General features: G+C 45.3%; 1 protein-coding gene across 2 annotated transcripts in view; it reads right to left on the minus strand.

Annotated features, from left to right (window-relative positions):
• Positions 1–4,288: 4,288 nt before the first annotated feature.
• Kcng3 (potassium voltage-gated channel, subfamily G, member 3) overlaps positions 4,289–25,704 on the minus strand; it is a 57,973-nt gene continuing 36,557 nt past the window's right edge. The window contains exon 2 of one of the 2 annotated variants that reach the window (XM_006524200.4): positions 4,289–18,645. In XM_006524200.4, the coding sequence (XP_006524263.1) occupies positions 18,000–18,645 (646 nt within the window). In that variant the 3' untranslated portion in view covers positions 4,289–17,999. The remainder of the gene's footprint in view (positions 18,646–25,704) is intronic. The other variant, NM_153512.1, reaches the window with a different exon arrangement.

Here is a 25,704-nt window from a genome sequence, read left to right on the forward strand (position 1 = left end):
AGGCAGTGTCTTTCTAGTCATAGCAAAGGCGTTTCAGTCAAAACTTAGTGGACAGGCTCATACCTAAAATCCCAATACACAGGGGACTGAGGCAGAAAATTAGTTTTTGGCCAGCCTGGGCTACATGTAAAACACAAACAGATAAATGAAAAGTCCCCACAAAAGCTTGCTTGGTGGCTCGAATCTGTAGTCCCAGCACTCTAAGGCAGAGGCAGAAGGAACGGAAGTCTAGGGTCGTCCTCAGCTACATGGTGAGTTTGATGCCAGTCTGGGTTACACTGAGACACTGTCTCAAAATGAACAGAGCCAGAACAACAAAAGCAGCACGCTGAGTGTATTTTAGCCAATCATCTTCCAGTGTTCACCTGGAGCCAGATGCAGGCTGGGAGAAACAAATAGAGAAGAGAACCCATGAGCCCGGAATCAGTAGGAAATCATGGGAAAGAACCACAGCAGATTCTTAATTAAAACACAGATCCAGAGAGATTAATTAAACATCCCAGGCAAGGGCCAGAGCAGTCAGCCCCACAGCCATGCTCAGATGGAATGACAAGTTATTTTCCTTTCAGTGCTAAAACCTTCAGTCCAATAGAAGATCCCTGATCTGACTGGCCAGAACCTAAAAATAAGACATGCCTGTTGGTAACAAAAATTTATAATTCTACACTAGAAGCCAACGTTTGCTAGTTATGTTGGGGAAAATAATTTAATGAGGCAAAATCCAGTGTTGGCTGGAAAGTGGTGGGACTGACCACAGGCAGTACACATGACGCCATGACTCCACGCGCCCCTCCTGAGAGGCAGTGTGACAGCATCCCAAACTTACAGAAATGGTGGCTGGAGAGATGGCTCAGTGGGTAGAGCGTTTGCTATCTAGATATAGAGAAGCCACGCCAGTGCCATGTGGGTGAGGAGACTACCTGCAGTCCCAGGCAACAGGATCAGGAGGACAGGGAATCCTGGAGCAAGATGGCTATCCAAATTAGCAGGAAGGGCAAGCTTGGGAGGGACTCAGTGAGCGACCCTGCCTCAAAATGCAGGGTGAAGAGCAACAATGGAGACATCTGACATTAGTCTTGGGCTTTTAGCAGGCGCATATGTATGCACTTGAATTTACACATGTGCCTACTAAGACTTTTGGGGTTGTTTCTATAAATCCCATCTTAACGGATAAATAACTTTCAGTGTATCTAAACACTGGTGTCCAGAAGCAATGCAGGCCAGTGAAGGGAGTAAATCCCTTGTTGCCTGAGTTTGATTACTCAAGCTCTATCCCTAGAACTCATGGTGGAGAAAGAGAATCAGTTCCTGAAAGCTGCTGACTTACCTCCAAATATTCAGTGTCACATGCACACAAACACGACCAGTAAACACACACACACACACACACACGCACACGCACACGCACACACAGAGCAATGGATGGCTGGGGAGTTTTCATAGTCAGAGGCAATGCTGCTGCAGCCTCACCCGCCCTCCTCAAGTCCCAGCTTATGAAAACTCCTGTATCTTTCATTGACCCCTTACCCCTCCAGAATGGCACTCCTCTGATCCACACCAGCTCCTTGTCACTGAATTCAGTAGATTCCTCTTAGTCCTGGAGCTTGTCTTATCAGGGGGAGACATTATCACTACGTTAATACTCCATCTTGGGCTCCTTGGTCCCGTCCCACTGCCCCATTTGTGGTTTTTTAGGGACCAGACACAGGTAACTTCCTCCTTTCCCTCAGTACTAAGAGTGACACCCCCACCCCCAATATTCTTTTCCAAACCAGTTTCTACTTCTATGGCCAAGCCAAAGATTTCCCAACGGATGACTTTAGATAGGTCTCTTCTCAGGACTTCAGGCAGAGCCACCAGCCTGTGGGATGTCTCCATTAGGATCCTGCCCACGTCACCTTCTAAAACAGAAAGCTGCTCACATAGTCTCTCTTACCCTTTCTACTGGATCCATTCAGCATCTTTTCCTTGCTGGACAAGAGCCACAAGTATTTTAATTCATCCCTTGGTCCCCGGTCTCTGTCTATATTGAATCTAGCCGGCAGTTCACTTCCTAAGCACAAGCCCTGACACGCCATGCCCCTGCCTGACATCCCTCAGTGGTTCTCTGTCTGCAGGCTTGAGCCCACCTCCTTGGCTGGCATGAGGAGTCTGCAAATCAGGTTTCTACGAATACTGCAGCGCCCCTCATACCCTGCCAACCGAGTACCAAAACTCTTGCTTTAGCACACTGAACCCAAAGCATCACCAAGCCTTAAGGGTCTATCTCTGAATGAGTCCGAGAACCACTCCTGCAGGTTCCCAATGAGAGGGCTGCCCTCTGGGATCTCAAAACAGCTACTTAACTTCCTGTCTTTCACCTCACTGATCTTGGTCCCCAGATCAGGGGAGAGCCTGGTACCCAGGGCAAGTGAGGTGAGAGGAGAGGTGACACCCAGTGACTGCTTGCTTTCCTGTTTTCTTTCATGTCTAATGTACAGAGTATGCCATCTCTGTACGTTTCAAAATCAAAAGCCGGTAAAGTGGCACATGCCTTTAATCCCAGCACTCGGGAGGCAGAGGCAGGTGGATGTCTGTGAGTTTGAGACCAGGCTGATCTACAGAGTTGCAGGACAGCCAGGGCTACACAGAGAAGCCTTGTCTCAAACAACAACAACAACAACAAACAGAGTCCTGCTGCCCAAGGGCTGGCCTAGCTCAAGTTCTTCTCTCTCAGGAACCCTCTGGCCCCTCAAGATCACACTTGAACTCCACAAACTCAAGACTGAGCAAGGCAGGAAGGCTTGCTCTACCGTTTTCGGCAGACAGGAGGACCACCCACAGGCGCTCACATTCCTTGGCTTTAGAAAGGCTACACTGCTCTGGGAGTCTAGTGCCAAAACACATTTTTGAACAAATATTAACCAGGGCTTCCCTGTATTCACAGGCTGAATACAAAAGAAGACGTACTTTGAAAGACCTTTTTTCAGACTTATAGATAGGAATGGCAGCACCCCCTCCCCTAACCCCCACATCTAACCCCATATTTCCCTATGGTATTATAACACAAGAGGGAGGGATGATCCTTGGAAATTCTCCCCTCCCCCACTTTAACCCAAACTTAGGTCATGATCTTCAACAGCGCACACTTCTTTGAAGTTTATGAAAAATAATCCAGTCATACATATAGTGTTCATTTGAACATCCATTATTTTTTTCCTTAAAAGAAAAACAAAAACCTGATTAGTTCCAAAAATAAAACCTGAAGTGGGGGGGGGGGGAAGCTCAGACAAGAAGCAGAGCTCGTGGCTAAGCAATCGTCACTGTGATTAACGGTGCGCCAGTGTTACCTGCCTCGTGGGCTCCTATCTTAAACATAATTAGCACAATTTCCCTGTGGCTCCCCACCGTCCTTAGCCTTTATGCCAAGTTCTTGAAGCAGCCACTTTAATAGCAATAAACGACAGGAAAGCTCTTCTGGTCTATAGGCAGACTCAGGTCTCAGGCAGGGAGCCCCCCCAGACGGATGCTGGGCCCTGTCAGCTCAGAGGGATGGCTTTTCTCTGCCCTCTGAAGTCACCATGAAGCCCATCGCCAGCACCCGCTGTGACAGATGAAGCAAGCAGAACTGCTCCAGGAAAGCCATGCCAGATGCCACCAGCCAGATGCCACCAGCCAGATGCCACCAGCCAGTGCTTGTACGGATGTGTCTGCTATGCTGCTGAGACCTGGGGAAAGAATTTGTGTACAGGTGGGGGGTGGGGGGGTTAGTAATGATGGTGCAGAGAGAATAGAGATGAGACGGGGGAGAGTCATGGAACTTGTTTGTTAGAACCGCAAGGGCCTAGCAGGCATTCCTGCCACTGGCAGCAGACTGAACACCAGCAACACCGGGAGTATAATTAGCAAGACTTCTGATTCAAATTCGCACACAGTTCATGCCTATATGTATGCATTATCATTAATTGGAATCTAATATTGATCATATTCTTACCATAGAGTAGTTGTTAAAAAAAAAAAGAGAATACCCATGAGCCTGAGGGACCACGTGACTGGCTCATGGCCACCCAACGACAAAGGCAGTACCATAGCCAGGAGACAACTTTTGAGGAGGGCACGGCTCAACTCCAGGGTGGCCACCATCTTGCCTGTACAAGGCCGTGGGTCCATCCCCAGTCCTGGGACAGGGTCTGCTTTATCCACCAGTCCTTTAGTGCAAAATGAAGCATTAGCTTAGAAGTCAGTCAATCAAGAAGGGACACAGAAGTCAGCTCAACAGAGTAACGTCCACTGCATATCAAACAAGAGCTGGGTTTCAAAGTCAAGATTTATTAATTCTTCAAATGTTCAAGCTATACAAATTCTGTTCTGCTGATGTGCATACAACATGTTTACAACAAAACATAGTAGATGTTTAATAAAATATTTATCTCCTTAAGGACTGAAGAGGCCAAAAAGCTTCAACCATGAGTTAAATACGGGATATACATTTATAGGTACTACCAAAGTCTGACATAAATACATATGTAACACAGCCATGAGAAACTGTGACCATAGGATCACACACTCTACTACATCTGTATTAAGGTATAAAACAAGGTTACATCACATAGACTAAGCTGATTTAAGGACTCTTTTATCAGGTGACAAAAGCTGTGACCATGAACCATCATTTCTCTAAGACTTAAGCATACAATTTAATTACCATAAGTCACACACAGACTATAGCATCCCCTTACCCTCCCTCTGTGTCATCTCCTAAACAGGCTGACACAGCACACCTGGCCCCTCTTGTGATGTGTGCAGTGACCATTAATGGTGGCGGTCGGTCAGTCGTGGAAATAGCAATATTGGGCACATGCCCATTCTACCTCGCCACTGCCATTAAGGAAAGAATCGATTAAAAGTGACTCAAACCAACGCCTCCTCTAATCTACTTGATCACTTTAAACAATAAAAGCTAAAAGCACACAAGGGTCGCCTCTTCCATACAATCTTTACGTGGTGAAGTATTTAATCCAGGTTTGGATCACCCAAAGTTAGACAGTGATTCTCTCCTGCGTGCACGGATTCTGTTGGGCCTGACTCATGAGGCACACGGAGAGATGAGTCACGGGCAAGCCTATTTGACCATATGAGGCTATTTTAAGGCAAGTTCTCTCTCTCTCTCTCTCTCTCTCTCTCTCTCTCTCTCTCTCTCTCTCTCTCTCTCACACACACACACACACACACACACACACACACGCCATTCATCCACCTATGGACTTTATCATATGACAGTCCTAGGAAGGAAGCTGAGGTACAACGTACTCAACATAAATACAGACATCAAACTGCAGAGACATTCATGGCTACATCCCTCCCATAACTAAATGAGAACTCTTCCAAATGTTTGTATATGACCCCAAATACCCGAGTCTGAATTCTAGAAAAAGTACTTTAAATTAAATTCTCCAATATCTTTGCAATAAGGCTTTCCACACAAGGCTAATTTTACTATAAGGTTACTTTGACAGAATTCTATAAAATAACACAAATGTGCACCAAAACTCAAGCTATTCTGTACTAAAGAGAGAGGCCTCGGTCTTAAAAGGGATGGCAGGGTGATTTATTGAAATTATTCTTACTCCAAAATCAAAATTGAAATACATAGAATTAAATGATTATTTTTTTAAGCTTAAAAGCTGAACTACCATGTTACAGATGGCCAAACGTATAAAGCACTTTATTTAGTGCAGACAGACACACACTTTACCCTTACATACATAATTCAACTAGAACACGATTCATAACATATAGATTACAAATTTTTTAAAAAATCTGTATAATGCAAACTTTGCAGAAGTAGATCTAGTCTTTACTTTCAAGTTAGAAAAGGCCTGACGGGTTCTCTTTGGGCATTTCCAGGCGATGGCTTTCTGAGATAAAGAGTAACACAGATCTGAGTCACAGGCCATTTGGTGCATTCACGTGCGAGCTACCAATCTGGAGCCCTAGAGGCTAAGAACGATGGATGCTACACACTGCAGAAGAAAAATACAAGAGCTTTCTGCTCTAACCCGAGACTTAGTCTATGTGTTTTTTAATTACTGGATAGACTGATGGAATGCCAGTCAGTAAAAATTTGATTACCAGCTAGAGTCACATTCAAAATGTTTTCCTTAAAACTGGAAGGAGCTCCACAGTGTTCCCAATACAAAGATAAACTGGTAAGTAAATAAACTAATGATAGGGAGAGCGCTTTAAAAAGTTACCACACTCATTTCCTCGACCAAACCCTCGCTGACATTAAGAGAGAAAAATTTGAATTATTTTTTTGCCCAATAATTTAATCATTTACTACGGAAAAAACGTTGCTTTAGGGGTAGGTTTGGCAGGAATCGCTTATTACGTTTCCAGATTAGATTAAAATAAAAGAAACAAGACAGGATTAAAAAAAATTAAGGCTACCTAACTGAACAAATAAAAATGATGATGGTGGTGGTGATGATGATGGTGGTGGTGGTGGTGATGATGATGATGTTAGCAAATGCTAACTGAGCAACTGTAGAGATTCACAACCCAAATTCCCCTCGTCCAGGATGCCAGCTGCCATCAGGTTGTGAGGTCCCGGCTCATTCTGTTGTAGGAAGATGTAAAAGCATCCTTGGGAGCTGGCGAGATGGCTCAGCGGGTAAGAGCCACCGTTCTTCCGAAGGTCCTGAGTTCAAATCTCAGCAACCACGTGGTGGCTCACAACCACCCATAATGAGATCTGACGCCCTCTACTGGTACGTCTGAAGTCAGCTACAGTGTACTTACGTATAATAATAAATAAATCTTTGGGCCGGGGCAAGCAGGGACTGAGCGAGTGGAGTTGACTGGAGCAAATGGGGCCAACTGGAGCTAGCAGGGTTGACCAGAGTGAGCAGGGCTGCCCGGAGCAAGCAGAGCCAACCAGAGAGAGCGGGGCCGACCTGGGCGAGCAGAGGTCCTAAAAATTCAACTCCCAACAACCACATAAAGGCTCACAACCATCTGTATAGCTACAGTGTACTCATATACATTAAATAAATAAATAAATAAATAAATAAATAAATAAATAAATAAATAAATAAATCTTTTTTTAAAACGCCTTGGTGGGTAGCACTGGTGCCAGTCCCAGAGCTGTTGCGAGCCGTTCCGAGGCTGGAAATGTGCTAACCGTGAAGGTGGGTGAGGCCAATTACAGTGTATGTTCTCCTCTAGCTGGAAAGATCTGAAGTCTACTTATTTAGTAATTAAATAAACAGCCTCCACTTCAATTCAAGCCCACTTGCACTTCCAGACACAGATACCAACCAGCCACACCTTCTGCCCATGGAATGAGTCATTCTTCTTCTCGGAAGGAGAACAATTAGGAGACTTGAATAAAACCCACTTTCCACTCTGGGATATGGCAGGTGGGTCAACTGTTATGATATCTAAGTAACTTGCTGCTTCCTGTTCCTCTGTGCCCAGGGTCACATGCTATCAGTGCGGAGGCCGGGTTTCAGGCTTATTCCGTGCCACATCATGGCACTCCCTACATATCCTTGCAAAGGAAACCACCCATAGTGACTTTCTCATCCCCCTAAAACTGCCTGGCTGTGGAAAACCTCTTCCCCAACCGAGGCGATGGTAAGGCCAAATTGATGTCCCTGGCCATCAGAACGGGAAGAGGGCAATCACCCAGGAGAATCCAAAGGGTGACGATACTGAGGATGCCACGTGGGACAGGATCATGGCAACACTGATCCCTGACCCCGAGGGAAAGGAGGAGACACGCTCAGCCAGGTGGCTGCTCCACGTTCTTACAGTAACATCTGTGTCCCTGGACCTGATGAGTTTGTAAATATAGGGTTATAGATATTGCCACTACACGCACACACGCAAGCAAGCACGCACAGCAGTAAGTAGCTCTTCCCTGAGACCTCGGCATTTGGAAGGCTGAAGCAAGAGGAAGGATTTCCAGCGAGAGGTCAGACTGGGCTATCTAACTTCAGATTTGAGACTCTCTCTGAAACAAAACCAGGGAGCTGGTGTTGCACAGTACAACAGTGCTAAGCCTCAGCGCAAACGATGCTCTCTAATAGTTATTTGTTTTTATTTTGTTTGTTTCTTATGTGTGTGGTGGGTGTTTTGCCTTCATATGTGTATATGTACTGCATGTGTGTAGTCCCCAGAAGAAGGTGTTGGGGCCCCGAGAGTTGGAGTTACAGACAGCTATGAGTAGCCCTGTGGATGCTAAGAATCAAAACCCAGTCCTCTGGAAGAGCAGCCAGAGCTCTTAACTGCAGTCGTTTCTCCAGCCCCCAAAAGATGTGTCTCTAAGACTTTTGGCTGGAATAATCTTTTCTCTACACAAATTTTATTAGAACAATAAGGGTCAGATATTTGTTTTCAGAATACTTATGAATATTAAACAAAAAATAATAAAACATCAGTACATTATTTTTTATTTTAAAAAGTTGCTGTAATTTTCATTACTCTCTAAATGCTAGGAATTATAGCCATTAAACAAGCATTTGGTAACTAAGAATTGGGGAGCCTATTGACTTTACAGACAAGTGTTATAAATAGTACTGAATACATTTATTCTACTGTTGCAGCAAAGTATATCTCTATGAATGCTTTTTCCACGAAACTCGTCTTATAAATATATTGCCCGTCAGTGTAACCCAAATCTAGGTATAAGACCCCACTTGGTTTGCTATCCATGTTTGCACTGAAGATCAGTAATATTTGCTCAGCATATTCATAAGATTTACTGAAAAATATAGCCATCAGCCAAAGCCCTTCGGGACATATGTATGAAATTAGAGAAATGTGGTGTTCAGTTAAATACTACATTAGCCATGTCACTCGTGAAGATTTGTAGGGGGGTGGCTCTGATGATCTGACCAGGAGTCTGTTCATTCACTCTGAAGGTCTCCCCCCCCCCCCATTACGTTTTTTGATAAAGATGACAGTGACCAATGGCTTGGGGAAAAAGAAAGAGGCGGGACTTCCAGGTTCCCACGGGCTAGGAGAGAGGAAGAGAATGGACAAACCTGGGAGAGAGAGAGTGGACAGACTTGGACCTACAGGGGAGATCTTTCAAACTGCAGATGGCAAGGGAAAGAGGCGGAAAAGCGTCCTGGGCGGCAAGAGCAATGGGCTTCACTGAAGGTACCTGAGCCACAGAGCTGGTTTAGAGGGGTTGGGCTGGACGTGAAGGTAAGGGCATGTTAACCTTGGGAGGCTTACAAGTGCCCGGCCACTGAGCTAAAAAGTATATTAAAAATAAGTTAATGTAAGTGTGTGTACATTTCATCCGCAGATCCGAGATAGCTCCTGGGCTGGTGTGCACATGCGACTCCACCAGGAGCTCAAATCGGTGTAGACAAAACTAACCACAACAAAGACTGTCAGCAGGAACCCATTATAAGTCTGTCATGCTAAAACACCTACAAGTGGCCTTCAGACATCTGAATAGCTGTTATTTGCAGATAATAGAAATGTTTCCTTTACTTCTTTCTTTCTTTTCTTTTTTTAAAAGATTTATTTATTTTATGTATATGAGTACACTGTAGCTGTCTTCAGACTCACCAGAAGAAGGCATCAGATCCCATTACAGATGGTTGTGAGCCACCATGTGGTTGCTGGGAATTGAACTCAGGACCTCTGGAAGAGCAGTCGGTGCTCTTAACTGCTGAGCCATCTCTCCAGCCCCCTTTACTTCTTTCTTAAAGGGATTTCAGGATGATTAAATTCATGATGAATGACAACAATTAAAAAAAAATCTAGACTTAGTATTTATATTTTAAAAAGCCTTAAACCAATGAACAGATCGTTATAAAATGTTTAAGATAAAAAAATAACTATGGGGTGGGCTGTACACATGAGTGAAGGTGTCTGCAGAGACCAGATGAGGGCATCAGATCCTCTGGAGATGGAGTTATAGGAGGCTGTAACTCTTCTGATGTGGTTGCTGGGAGCCCAACTTGGGTCCTCTGCAAGAACTTAAGAACTGAGGCCATCTCTCCAAGCCCTTTAGACTAAACCAGGAAGAGGGCCTTTCAAGGTGCTCAGCTTTCTTAGACCGTATCTGCTAGTGTGAGGGTAGCTAAGAGTCAGTTTTGTGCACCCCCACAGACATAACGGTGGCTACACTCTTCATGGCTTGAGATAAAGACTGTCAATGTAGACCAGGCTGCTCTCAAATTTGGAATCCTCCTGTCTTAGTCTTTTGAGTATTGGGATTATTGCATAGAATGGCTGCATATGGTAACAACACCCATTAAGCAAAGGCCCCTACTGTGAACACACGACTAAAAGAATTAAAGAAAAAAAATTAGCCAGATACCTGTGAACGCATTTAGCTCAATTTTCTTCTAAGGCAGGTTAACTATTAAGTCTCATTTTTGAGACACTTCCTTTAGAACTCAGCAACATGTTTCCTAAGTAGAAATCTATTACGGATAGATACAGGCTTTAGTTCTACCAGGAAGCTCAATGTTCAAGCTTTGCTATGGTGGCATCCCTAAAACATGCAGAGAGATAGAGAAAAGAGGGAGGGAGGAAGGAGAGAAGGAGAGGGAGGGGAAGGGGGAGGGGGATGGGGAGGGGAATGGGAAGGGGGAGGGACTCACTACCACTACTTCAAGGGTGACAAGAGGCATCTCAATTGTCTGAATCTTTGAGAATCCAAGGTCAGGTAATAAAGAAGTATTCAAAGGAAGCAGCTGATAGAAACAAGTCATCTTGTATCTATGTTCTAGTGTCTCTGTATCCTTAGGCAAGTGAACACAAACTCAAATTAACTTGAGTTAATGAAGAGAGTCAGCTTAATAGACTCAGAAAGCATTCAATGTATATCAATTGTGGAGCTGTTTAATGCCATTAGTGAGCACTTGTACGTCTTTCCACTTGATTTGTACCTTGTAAGGGACATAGGGACTCATCAGCAAAATGTTTCCTGACACAGGCGGCATAGCTCAACTGCCCCATAAAGCCTTCCCATCTGTTCATGAAAACAGTTAGGAGCTGATATCCTGTCACAATAAAAACACCATTTATCTAGGAATACAAAGGAAATTCCCCAATCTGAAGGGTTCCAATGCCAATATGACACCAAGGGTAAAGAGTGGAAACTTCCCTTAGGGACCCAGAGTAAGAAGAGGATGTCACACTAGCCACTTATATTTGACATTGTACTGGAAGTCCCAACAGAGACAATTAGGCAAGAGAAAGAATCAGGAAATGTCTAGATTGCAAAGAAAGAAATAAAATTACCACACTGAGGATGTCATGACCGCAATAGCAGAGAAAAACCCCCAAAAAACCCTTCGGAAGCGGTGAGAGTTAACAGGAATTCAGCTAGGCTGGAAGAGCCGACGGTGCTCTAACCACTGAGCCCCTTGAAAAGATACTTATCTCCTGATTTGTAAACTTACTGAAAGCTGTTACCTTCTGTATCTTTCTACTGTAGAAATAACTGGAAAGGATGTACTTCAACAACCATAAAAGAAACACTTGGCTTGGATCTGAATTCAGCATTTGAAACTGGGGCTATTACTCTTTCCAATGGAGGTGAAATTATCCAGACAACTGGCTCATACAGGAGGAAAGTGGACTCCCACTGGAATGACAAGGCATAAACAAAAATGTATATTTACTAAGTCATTGTATATTAGTATATATAAAAAAAAAATCAATCTGTCACTATGTTTCCAGTCCTGGCTGGTTTTGTCAACTTGACACAAGCTCGAGTCATCAGAGAGGAAGGAACCTCAGATGATGAAACGCCTCCATGAGATCCAGCTGTAAGGCATTTTCTCAATTAGTGATCGGTGAGGGGAGGGCCCAGCCTATTGTGGGTGACGCCATCCCTGGGCTGGTGGTCCTGGGTTCTATAAGAAAGCAGGCTGAACTATCTATGTAAGCAGCACCCCACCATGGCCTCTGCATCAGCTCCTGCCTCCAGGTTCCTCCCCAGTTTGAGTTCCTGTCCTGTCCTTTCTTCCTTCGATGAAAAACAGTGCTGTGGAAGTGTAAGCCCAGTGAACCCTTCCCTCTCCAGCTTGCTTTCTGGTCATGGAGTTTCATCCAGAAAGACAGAAACTCCAAGACATTTCCTTTCTTACAAAACAGATAAGCACTTTGACATTCACGCTCTGCAAATGCCTCTATTCTGTTATGGGCAGCACTGTAGCCATGGAAAACAATACCAGTAATTGAAACCTAACAAAAGGAATCTCTCTTTATGGCAGCATTATGGGGAGTGGTGATTTTAAAGGAGCAGGCATAAGTGAGGACGTGGAGTCATTGCTTGGAGGTGAATGTCAAATAGCATTCTCCATGGCTTTTACCCACTAAATGTTGCTTATTCTTTGACTTGGGTTATGCAGTTGGATTCATGGTGATATTTCTAAATACCCACCAGAGCTACTAAATGAAATCTGGGCATAAGAACTGGTGTGGTGGTGTGTGTCTATAAATCCCAACATCAGGAGCATTGCTACACAATTGAGGCCAGCCTGGGTTAGAGGCAAGACTCTGTCTCAAAAAAAAAAAACAAAAAAAGCAAAAAAAAAAAAAAAAACAAAACCCGAAAACACGATAAACTAAAGGGCACTATAAATGCAGATTATCACATTCCATTCCCTAAACTGCCCATTAAGCCTACACAAAAGGCCAAAAGCTAAAGTGCACTTCTGGGAAATATAGCTCAGAGAGAGTGCACTTGAGGTCCTAGGTTCAATCCCCAGAAGGAGAAACAAGGGTTAAAGTGCTCCGTGGAAATGCCTGAGAGAACTAGGAAATCTAAAAGTGTCCATGTTAAGCTGTCACCTACCTAGTGGAGCAACATCACCATACTAGGTGGCACTTCACGGGTCTAGGGAACATTCCACAACAAACAGGACAGTAAAGCACTAATTTTCTTTCTGTAAAAAAAAAAAAAAAAGAAAGAAAAAGAACTGCTGTGCCCATTCCCAGAGGTATAGACGGGTTCTTGAAAGGCAGGAAGCAAACACCATATGAATGCTTGCTGAACAAACAGAGCAGTGTAGGCAACCTTCCTCACCAACTGGAGCCTGTCCAGAGTTCTTGAGTAAAGCTTCCTGCTCAGCTGTGACTCTCCTAAACAATGCAATGACAGTAACCAACTGCCTGTAGCACACATGTATACATATACAACACACACACACACACACACACACACACACACACACACACACACACATACCCCACATGCTCATAGGCATGCATTTTTTTGGAAAATTCTACTGAAGGGCTTAGAAGGGTGGCTCTGTGGTAAGAGTGTTTGCTTAGCATATTATAAGGTCATTTTCCAGCACTGGGGGTGACAGTGGGATAAGAGATCATGAGAAAGAAAAAGACAAAACATCTCTTAAAAGTATGAATTCCTTCTGTACATTGTGGCACATGCCTGTAATCTAAGCATTTGGGAGGTAGAGACCTGAAAAAAAATCACTAGTTCAAGACCAGCTTGAGGCCAGGAGGCAAAGACAGACAGATCTTTGTGAATTTAAAGGCAGCCTGGTCTACACAGTGAGTTCCAGGATAGCCAGGGCTACATAATGAGACGAGATAGTTAGGTAGATAGATAGATAGATAGATAGATAGATAGATAGATAGATAGCGCTGACTAGGATATGTGGAATCCTATTTCATTATAAATCCCAAACAAAATCAAACAAACAAATTAAAAATTTGAGTTTCGTAAAGTACGGCATAATTCCAAATTTTTAAGGCCTCTAAAAATAATAACTGTGTTTAATTAGAACTAAAAGTGAGGAAGGAATCTCTAAAGCATTGAAGAAAACTGTTTTAGAGTATGTATGTATGTATGTATGTATGTATGGCTGGTACCCTTGGAGGCCAGAAGAAAGAATTGGGTCCCCTAGAACGAGAGTTAGGAAGGCTTGTGGGCCACCAAGGGGATGGTAGGGAACTGAACCCAACTGATAAGAGCAGCCAGTGGTCTTAACTGATGAGCCATCTCTCTAGCCACTAAAAGCATTAGCAGTCTGGAATCAACTTTCTGTTGCCTATCCTAGCCTGACACAATTAAAACCATTCCTAACTCATACCCCAGTGGAGCAGACTTAGCTGCTCCTAGAATCTGGGTGGGATAAATGGTGTAGAACCTGGGGTGAGGTAGACCAGAAGGCCGCCTATATCTGTTCCACCTTGACTTCCTGTAACCCTGTAGATACTTACTGCAGGTTTGACTGGGAGATCAGTCTGCTGTGTTACACAAAGAACACATACCTATGTCAGGTCAGAGGGGTTACTTTGCCGCTGTGTGTTAAGTTAAAGTTGCAAAGCTTAGCTGTATAACAGAACTAGACGTTTTCAGTTGTTTATTCTCATGTCTATAAAGAAAAATGAAACAAGCTTTTTCTAGGAAATATCCAACCAACTTAGATAATTAATTCTCCTCACATGAACATTTAGGTCTATCCTATTTCCACGCTGCAGGATCACAGAGATGTAAGCAAGACATGTGCCCAAAGATTTAGAAGGGCTGATGAGATGGCTCTGCAGGTAAAAGGTGAAAGATTTAGAAGGGCTGATGAGATGGCTCTGCAGGTAAAAGGTGATGGTTTCCAAGCCATATGGACTGAGTTCAATCCCAGAAACCACCTGGTGTATGCAGTGGGTTGCCCTCTGACCTCGACACACATACAAGCATGCACACACGCACACATGTATGCATATGCACACGTGTACTATAAACACATAAAATAAATAAATGTACTTTAAAAAAAGAATATTTTGACATACCGACAGCTACTATGAATGAATCGATTTTAACATTTTAAAATAAGAATTTGCAAATGTGCAATCACATGTAACCCCAAGAATAAACAGACGTGTGTAAACCAGCAACTCAATAACAGTAATAAAAAAAATAAATCAATAAAGGGGGTTTGGGGAGCATTGGGCATGGTGGCACATGCCTTTAATCCCAGTATTTGGGAGGCAGAGAAAGGTGGATCTCTGAGTTCAAGGCCAGTCTGGTATCTAGAGCAGGTCCAGGACAGCCAGGGATACACTGAGAACTCCTGTCTCAAACAACAAAAAAAAAAAGAATTTATTAAGTTATACACTCAGTTTTACAAATGCTCTCTAACTTTGTTTCCCTATCTTCCTACTCTCTTGTTTCAGAGAATACGAATCAAGTCATGTGTAAGAGGAAGGGATCAGATTCGCTCAAACAAAGTACACTCAAAAGAAAGATTCGGGCGTCCTTCCCTCTTCGGTGTTCTGAGGATAGCTGGCTCCCTGGGGTGGGGGTGGGAGAGCATTTCTGCCATGAAGACCAGAGTGTGAAGACTGATAAAGTGCATCTCAGAAGGAGGCTCCACCTCAGCAATTTAAAAAGTATCATTTCTGTGGGGTGTGTGTGTGTGTGTGTGTGTGTGTGTGTGTGTGCTATCTGTGTAAAAGTGCCGTGCAGAAGCTCACAGAGACCAGAAGAGGGCATCAGATCCCCAGGGTCTGGAGTTCTCAACAGTTGTGAGCTAACATGTGGGTGATGAGAACTAACTCCAGTGTTCTACAAGAACTGGAAGTGCTCTTAAACACTGAGCCATCTGTCCTAGGGTTTTGTTTTTTAGAGCAGCTGGGTGTTGTAACTTGTATCTGTAATTCTAGCACTTGGGAGGCACGAGGCAGGAGGAGTGTCACAAGTTTACGGTCAGCTTTATCTACACAGCAGAGACCCTTAACAAACAAACAAACACAACACCAAAATAAGCAAATATATACAATGAAATGAAATTAGTAACATTCAGAGAAAGCTGGAAAAAAAAAAAAAAAGTCTGCTCCTAGGAAGCTCCAGCATCCTAAAGGACAAAACACGCTGTTGTATTTTCTCATTTACAAACGAACCCGTTCATCATGTCTCATCCCCTTGTTTACAGGACGCTCACTGCTGTTACCAACACCCAAGATGCTTCTCAATGAAAGCCAGCCCCCATGAACAGACCAGCATCATCACTTGCTACCTCAAAGCAACTCAGAGCTCGCGTGGCTTCCCACGTGTGGCTCTCCATGCGCACGTTCACACGTGTCTGTCTCCTCGTCTACCTCAGGCCCCTCTGTAACGGACACTGTGAGGACCTGGTGACCTGTGTGTGCCCTCGAGGGTCCCAGCTCAGTGGAGTACTAAGTTGCTTGGAGATGGAATCCATATTCACATGGAGAGTCTCTCAGTGCCAGAAAAATTAAAGGCTACCATATCCTTACTAATAATATAGATGAGCTATCATTTGCATACGATTTGCATAAATCACAAAGCTTAAAAATAAATAACACCAGGCCATATGTTCAGTTAAAATGAAACAAAAAGTATATATAAATAACAATCTAGTGTGTAAAACTATACCAGTGAAGGTACTAGGAAAAAAATGGTGAGGTTTTTATTTTTAATGGGCAGTATCACATGAATTTGCTATTATTGCCTGATCATGGCAACGAGAATGAAATGTGGCCTATGCTAGTTTCTGCCAAAGCTAGAGGCGTGTGCAGAGCAAACTGCTGGGCCTGCTTAAAGGAGGCTAAGTTTCCAGCGCCAACTGCACAGTCACCGCACGCTCTCGTGCCTTGGTTTTTCTACCCGTAATGATAAAAGCTGGACTGATGGCTAAGATTCCTTTAATGGACACTTCTGGCGAGTCTTTCTTTGAAAAGGTTATCCCAGTCCCTAACCCGTTCCCTTCAACCCTGATAACCACAGTGCGTATACTAAAGTGTTCATGAATCAGTAACTCTGATGTGTGTGTGTGTGTGGGGGGGTGTTCAAGTGTTATTATGACTTATTGAAAAAGCAATATTTTCATTCATACTGCAGAAACGTAGCAGTGAACAGCCAGCACTTTTGCACACCAGCACTCTGGACGGAGTAGCAGTGTCTGATAACTTTACAAAAAGAGACCCAGTGTATCCGTGCTTCACAATGGTGAGGAGTCAGGCCAGAGAACTACATCTGCCCTGCTTAGCAACACCGGACCAAGACAACAACATTTCTCCTTTTACAACAGCCTAGTGACAGCGCGTAAGTATGGCTGTTGTGCCGACAAAAAGCTCAAGAAGTATCGTCTCTTCTTTACGAGCCTTGTGGTTCTAAAGAAGAAGAGCTTCAGCCGAGAACTCCGGGTCGAACCCTGAAATATCACAGCACTTCTCTCGTCATTTCATGTTAGCAATGCTCCTGGCAATCTGAATGCTAGGACTCTGAGTCACGGCAACTGACTCTAAATCACCCAACAGAGCGCTAAACAACACAAGGTCTCTCCGTGATATCATGTACTCTTTGGAAGTTATTTCAGTAAAGTGGGGGCCTAACTGGAAAGAGAAAACACACTTCAGGGTCCATAAAGTTGTAAGATAAGAGAAGTGACAGGTGTAAAAATTAAGCCAAGGGTAGGCTAGAGAAGGGTGCAAAGCTTTTCAAATAATATTTTTGCTTGCCTCTAGTTCCGCAATACAGTTTAAATTTGGGCCAACTTTTTAAAGTATTTGTTAAACAGTTCCCACATGTGGCATATGTTTCCAGGATACTTCTGACATTGATATGAGAAATTATAAAACATTTAGAAACGAAAATGTTAGTCTCAAAAATAACACTGTTAAGTTCCAAGCTTCTTCTGAATTCGTTAAGATGGAAAAGCATTTGGAAAATAGTGTCTTTCTGCTTTAAAGTGTTCAAATAATGTGCTTAAGAACAGCCTACAACATCGTAACTGTGCGAGGCAAGGTGGAGGGAGACGAGAGGGAATAAAACCAGGTCCTAGCATCTCCTCTGGTGCTACTGTCCTGTGTGTCCCGGTCCCGGTCCTGCCTACTCCGTAAGTAAACCGCTTTAACCCTTGAGTTGGGAAGAATCATGTCACCCTTCCAACAGGAGGACAACACCATTGCAGTGCTCACCCAGGGAGAAACACGCGAAGAAGAACTAGTGTCAACTCGACCAGATGAAGTGTGCACAAGGACTGGTTTGCAACACGTTAATTCAGGAACTCAGCTGAGAGGCTCCTACTATATCTAGCCGATCTAAACTTGAGCTCGTGGTAGCACTGCACAAAGCTATGGTAGATGAAAGTGATGGGTAATGCCAACAGAACAATCCCACTGACAACACAAACTCCTCCAAGAATTCTTCCAGGCACCGTGATAGGATACATATCTCCATAGCCAACTGTAGTCATAGAGATAATCACCCACCAGCAGGCAGCGGGGATGCTGGCGAAATCCTTGTTGGATGTTTCCAGGTCCAGCCCATGTTCAAGGAGCTGAGAGAGTGCACTAAAGATTGCCATGGCAACACAGATGAAGACAAGTAACATAGCCATCTCTCGGTAGCATCGCTTGAGAGTCAAGCCCAGTGTCTGCAGACCAATGAAGTGCCGGGCAAGCTTGATCACCCAGAAGATCCGCATCATTCGGAGGACCCTCAAGGTGACCCCAGCCCTCTGGAGTTGAGAGTTCTCGCCTGTAAACACTGTCATTAGCACAGAGATGTAATAGGGCGTGATTGCCAGTAAGTCAATGATGTTCAGGGGTCTCTTGACAAACTCACACTTGTTTTTGGAGACGATGAACCGCACGATGCACTCCGCGGTGAACCACCCTATGCAGATAGCTTCAATTATCCTGTCAAGAGAACAAAGAGGAGGATTGATCATTTTATTTTTAAGCATTTTAATAGCTCTTTGGATTCTTCAGATAGTACTACACTGACATATTAATTCAGTCACAGTTCCAGAAAACATGAAGAACAGACAGTGTTAACATCACCAGAGCCACCAGGACGCAACGGGACAATAAGGACTCATGTTAAGGTGGTAACTGAATCCCAAAAGGGTCTTAAACATTAGCCTATATGAGATACTGTTAAATATGAGTAGCCCCCTCCCCTCAAAACTGTCCTATTTAGTGGTGTGAATTTAGCTCAAGCTGATCTAACCACAAAGTAAGGTTTCACATATTCTTTGAGGACAGTGGTTCCCAACCATGAGTTTACAGTGGAGGGTGGGACAGAAGGGTTGTGTTCCTACGAGGTGAAACAAGTCCTGAAATGTGACTCCTCTCTACCCTGCAGTAGGCCTGTGTGGGAGGCGCTGTGGTTGGGGGAAGCTTTAGAAACTGCATGGATGGATGCCCACTGCAGGGGAGTATCAGGCCCACTTCCCTCAGCCATGAAAACAGGCTAAGGATGCCTGGGCTGGACCAAACCATTACTGCCATCTTTCCCCAAAGACCACAACTACTTGGTTTGTTACTTTCACAATGACGTTTATGTAGCATATAATTTATTTCCAGATGTATTTATTTTTATCTTGAGTATATGGGTGTTTGCCTGCATGTATACATGTGCACCACATGTGTGCAGTACCCACATGCTCCTGAAGAGGGCGACAGACCTCCTCGAACTGAAGTTATAGACAGTTATGAGTTGCTATGTGGGTGCTGGGTATCTAGCGTGAATCCTCTGGAAGAGCAGCCAGTGTTCTTGGAACCTAGCCTGTGCAGTGTAGCTTCACAATACAAACAGTTCTGCATACAGAGTCATTATTCCTCATGTGTCTTATATGGCTGTCCATGATGAAAATAATATTTGTAGAGCATCCTACAGCTAAGGGGCAGGCTCCTTAAAAGAGGGTGCTACCTGAAGGCTTTGGACACCCTCACATTCACCAATCTATACTCTAAGGCTGAAGAAATCCAATCTTAGCATACTGGTTAGGAAGCCTAATTTGGAAGGGCAGCTAATCCAGATGTAACTGTAAATCGACTTAAACATCTGTAGTGGCTATTCCTGGCTATCAACTTGACTATATCTGGAATGAACTACAATCCAGAATTGGAAGGCTCACCAGTGATCCTAATCTAGAGGCTGGGAGAAAGAAGTTTCTGACCTGGATCTTGGTATGGAAATCTTGAGGCACAGTGGCTATGAATTCCAGAAGATTAAGACAGGGAAATCTCCGAGTTCAAGGTCATCTGGGATTAAAGGTGTGGTGGCACACACCTTTAATCTGGGCTACACCTTCCGCCGGAAACCTACATAAGGACATTGGAAGAAGGAAGTCTCTCTCTCCTTTGCCTCTCCTTTGCCTGCTTGCCATGTGGGACTGAACAACTGCTAGATCCTTGGACTTCCATTCATAGCTGCTACTGACCACTGTTGGGAGTTGGACTGCAGACTGTAAGTCATCAATAAATGCCCTTACTATATAGAGACTACCTGTAAGTTCTGTGACTCTAGAGAACCCTGAATAAGACAACATCCTAATTCCAATTTAAAGTTATCATTGGTATTCCATCCCTCACATAATCAAGGCAGTGGATGGAAGCAGGCAGACAACACTGTAAAAGGAATCACTCTGCCGGGCAGTGGTGGCGCACGCCTTTAATCCCAGTACTTGGGAGGCAGAGGCAGGCGGATTTCTGAGTTCGAGGCCAGCCTGGTCTACAGAGTGAGTTCCAGGACAGTCAGGGCTATACTGAGAAACCCTGTCTCAAACCCCCCTCAAGCACCCCCCCCCAAAAAAAGGAGAAAAAAAAAAGGAATCACTCTAAGACCACTCCTCAGAATCCAAGCTGCCCTGATGTCACTTGAAAATATGTAAATACAACTAACCAGGTTTTTCCTTATTAGGAGGCTTCCCAGGGCCACTAACATCAACCTTATTAATCTTTACTTTTTTTGAATAAGTATATATATTCACCTGGTTCAAAACTACAAAGCTGTCCAGGCAAGCTGGCACATGACTGTAGTCTCAGTATTTGTGGGGTGGACACAAGAAGATCGGGAGTTCAAGACTAGCCTCTGCCATATATAAGTTAAAACCATAGCTCCAAAACATGGAACTATACCCCCAAATCAAAAATGCAAACCAAACGACTACAGAGAGAAAAGTCTCAGCCAGGAATGGTGGTGTGTGCCTGTAGATCCTGCAGCCATGGTGATGTATGCCTGTAGACCCTGCAGAAATGGTGGTGTGTGCCTGCAGACCCTGTGGCCATGGTGGTATGTGCCTGTAGACCCTGAAGCCATGGTGATGTGTGCCTGTAGACCCTGCAGACATAGTGATGTGTGCCTGTAGACCCTGCAGCCATGGTGGTGTGTGCCTGTAGACCCTGTGGCCATGGTGGTGTGTGCCTGTAGACCCTGTGGCCATGGTGGTGTATGCCTGTAGACCCTGCAGCCATGGTGATGTGTGCCTGTAGACCCTGCAGGCATGGTGGTGTGTGCCTGTAGACCCTGCAGCCATGGTGGTGTGTGCCTGTAGACCCTGCAGCCATGGTGGTGTGTGCTTGTAGACCCTGTGGCCATGGTGGTGTGTGCCTGTAGACCCTGCAGGCATGGTGGTGTGTGCCTGTAGATCCTGCGGCCATGGTGGTGTGTGCCTGTAGACCCTGTGGCCATGGTGGTGTGTGCCTGCAGACCCTGTGGCCATGGTGGTGTGTGCCTGGAGACCCTGTGGCCATGGTGGTGTGTGTGCCTGTAGACCCTGCAGACATGGTGATGTGTGCCTGTAGACCCTGCAGCCATGGTGGTGTGTGCCTGTAGACCCTGTGGCCATGGTGGTGTGTGCCAGTAGACCCTGTGGCCATGGTGGGTGTATGCTTGTAGACCCTGCAGCCATGGTGGTGTGTGCCTGCAGACCCTGTGGCCATGGTGGTATGTGCCTGTAGATCCTGTGGCCATGGTGGTGTGTGCCTGTAGATCCTGCAGCCATGGTGGTGTGTGCCTGTAGACCCTGTGGCCATGGTGGTGTGTGCCTGTAGATCCTGCAGCCATGGTGGTGTGTGCCTGCAGACCCTGTGGCCATGGTGGTGTGTGCCTGTAGATCCTGCGGCCATGGTGGTGTGTGCCTGTAGACCCTGTGGCCATGGTGGTGTGTGCCTGCAGACCCTGTGGCCATGGTGGTGTGTGCCTGTAGACCCTGTGGCCATGGTGGGTGTATGCCTGTAGACCCTGCGGCCATGGTGGTGTGTGCCTGCAGACCCTGTGGCCATGGTGGTATGTGCCTGCAGACCCTGCGGCCATGGTGGTGTGTGCCTGTAGACCCTGTGGCCATGGTGGTGTGTGCCTGTAGACCCTGTGGCTATGGTGGTATGTGCCTGTAGACCCTGTGGCCATGGTGGTGTGTACCTGAAGACCCTGTGGCCATGGTGGTGTGTGCCTGTAGACCCTGCAGCCTTGGTGGTGTGTGCCTGTAGACCCTGCAGACATGGTGGGTGTATGCCTGTAGACCCTGCGGCCATGGTGATGTGTGCCTGTAGACCCTGCGGCCATGGTGATGTGTGCCTGTAGACCCTGCAGTGTGGAGGCTGAAGGAGAATCATTATAGCTCACAAGTTAGGGACCAGCCATAGGAAGACTCTTAAAACAGAGGGTCTTAGTCTTATCCTGTTTCCAAGCCACCCATTTACCCTCCCTGGAGGCAAGAAATAAGTAATTTCTTACGAATCCTTACAGAGCTATTTTATGTGCAATATAGACCAATAATATTTGTAGCGTGTGTGTCCCCATCATCTCTTGGGGATCATTTCTTTTCGTTCTGTGAATAAAAAATTTTTCTGATGGGGGGATGGGCAAGGCACAGGTATACATGGGGGTGGGTGGGTATTCACATGGGCTGTGTATTCACAGATAATAGGAGGGGTGCATTTACATATATTACTCTCTACCTATATTCCCTTGAGACACCATCTCTTGATGAACCTAGAGAAAAGCTCGAGGTACGATCAGCTTGTTACATGTGTGTTGGGGATTTGAACTCAGGTCCCCACACGTTCACAGCAAATGAGCTTACCCACTAACCCAGAGGTTCTCAACCTGTGGGGTCAAGACCCCTCTCACAGGGGTGACCTATCAGATACCCTGCATATCAGGTATCTACGTACAATTCACGGCAGTAGCAGAGTTACGGTTATGAAGTAGCAACGGGGCGGGTTTTATGGATGGGGCTCAGCACACCATGAGGGACTGCAGTAAAGGGTCGCAGCATCAGGAAGGCTGAGAATGACTGAGCTAAACCATCTCCCCAGCAACTGAGCTGCTTTCTCAAGTACTATCAGGTATGATGGCATATGCAGAAAATACATGCTGAGACCTTGCCTCCAAAATAAAAGAAAATAAATAAATACATAAGTGAGTGAATGGAGGAGAGAAGGTGGAAAGAAAAAGAAGGATGGGCTGGGGAGTGGGGAAGGGCACACACGCTTGGGGAAGAGCGATCTGGGCACACTATGTCAGCAACCGGGAGGCAGAGGGTCAGGAAGGAGTCCAAGGGCTTCAAACTAAAACATTTTTTAAAAAAAAGTCCTTATTTTTTAAACATGGCTCCACGGAATGCCTGAATGTCTGTTTATGACTAGTTCAGACCATCTCCTTGGACATCAGGCAGCGTCTGATCCCCGGCTCCCAAAACAAGTTCCGGGTTAGTCCGGCTCTCACGGACTGGCTTGAACCGTACAGTAATCCTGTCTCCTTCGTCCTGGGATGACAAGCAGAGGCTACTGGGCCCAGCTGAGTGTCTCTGCCTCTACGGCAGCTCACGGTTTTGCAAGTATAACTGTAGGTTAAATCCTGGACCTGGGAGAAATTTTTGGTAGACCTTGCCCAACTATTCCCACAGAGACTATACTAACCTCTCCTCCCACCAGCAACACGGACAGTGCCCGCAGCACCCCAAAGTGAGACAGCATGAGACCCGGAGACCTCTGCCATGCTCACCCAGAAGCCATGGTCTTGTCTGAAAGGATGCAGAGAGTATTTTCATGTGCCAGCAAGTCTGCTCCGTGACCTATGCCACTCGCTCCAGGCCTTTAATCTACTCACACACATGACAGAGACACCTCAGGGCACAGAGACTGTCAGATCAAGTCTGCTTACTTCTCAGTCTTGGAAACCTGCCCACGGGCTTTGCCTATAAATCTGTCGTAGGCAGACATCGAGTTCTGTGGCCTGTGATCTAAATACTTCCGGCAGTCTTTTTTGGGGGGTGGGGCGGGGGGAGAGATGACATTTTTGAATGGTTGGAGGAAAAAAAAAAACAAAAGAAAAAGAATTCGATTCCATGCCATGTACTAACTATATGAGACTGTAATTTCTGTGGCCATAGTCTCACCGGGACACAGCCAGACTAGCTTGCATCAGCTCATGCTCCTTGCATACTACACTGGCCAAGCAGAGTGGTCATGACAGAATGAAGATGGCTCTGTAAGGTCCCAGCCTGGGCATCAGGTCCTTAATTGTCTCTTTTGGGGTGGATGACAGTGTTTTCAGCCCACCACACACTGTCACCAGGGCAGTATAAGTAACCTTATGTTCCTGTGAGGGAGCCAAGCAGATGACCATCACAGCAGGTGACATTTCTCTACTGTCGATCTATCTGTTAGACTCACGGACTTTGAAGCATCCATTTCCACACCAGACTAATGGAAGCTGCTGCCGTCAAGGCTTTGGTAAATCTGGGGGCTTAGAAAACTGGGCAGGTTCATAAATCTTAGATGAGAATCCCAAAGTACAGTTTTCAAAGAATCTTTTTATTTTATTTTTTTTTTAAATATTTTTAAAGATTTATTTATTTATTATATGTAAGTACACTGTAGCTGTCTTCAAACAATCCAGAAGAGGGAGTCAGATTTTGTTACGGATGGTTGTGAGCCACCATGTGGTTGCTGGGATTTGAACTCCGAACCTTCGGAAGAGCAGTCGGGTGCTCTTACCCACTGAGCCATCTCACCAGCCCCAAAGAATCTTTTTAAACAAGTATAACATAACATTATGTCTACCTGGTTACAGTCGTAAAATATCCCACAGGTTCCCCATGTTTCTACTCCTCGAGGCTGGGCACGGTCATGTGACCTGCTCTAACCAGTGGGCAATGAGGACCAGTGGTGTGAATGTCCATTCTTGCCCTGCTGTGGTAACCTGAGAGCCATGCACTCTGATTGGTCAGTGCAGGATGGCGGGACCTCTACCAGCTCCACTCTCTGACTCTCAGTGCACTGCGGAGCACAGGCACTGTCCACCCCACCCAGACCGGACACTGCATGTGATCAATTACTGAACCTTCCCCACGCCGAGTCTCTGGGACCTCAACCTTGCTTGCTATCTGTTCTGGCTAGATTTGTGTCAACTTGACACAGCTGGAGTTATCACTGAGAAAGGAGCTTTAGCTGGGGAAGTGCCTCCACGAGATCCAGCTGCAAGGCATTTTCTCAATTAGTGATCAAGGGGATAGGGCCCTTGTGGGTGGTGCCATCTCTGAGCTGGTAGTTTTGGTTCTATGAGAAAGCAGGCTGAGCAAGCCAGGGGAAGCAAGCCAGTAAGGAACATCCCTCCATGGCCTCTGCATCAGCTCCTGCTTTCTGACCTGCCTGAGTTCCAGTCCTGACTTCCTTTGGTGATCAACAGCAATGTGGAAGAGTAAGCTGAATAAACCCTTTCCTCCCCAACTTGCTTCTTGGTCATAATGTTTGTGCAGGAATAGAAACCCTGACTAAGACACTATCCTAGGTCGGCAATAAATCGGAGACTCCGGTAACCCAGGCACTCAGGAGGAACTGCAGGAAGACACTGTAGTGCCGGATAACTATCTGTATCTGAAGAGCCAGAAGCCAGAAATGCCCAAGAATCTGACATTTGGGGAGCGTTGACATGATGCTCAACATGGAAAATCCCACACCTGACTT

Source organism: Mus musculus, chromosome 17 (genome assembly GCF_000001635.26).
Source record: "Mus musculus strain C57BL/6J chromosome 17, GRCm38.p6 C57BL/6J".
NCBI lineage: Eukaryota > Metazoa > Chordata > Mammalia > Rodentia > Muridae > Mus > Mus musculus.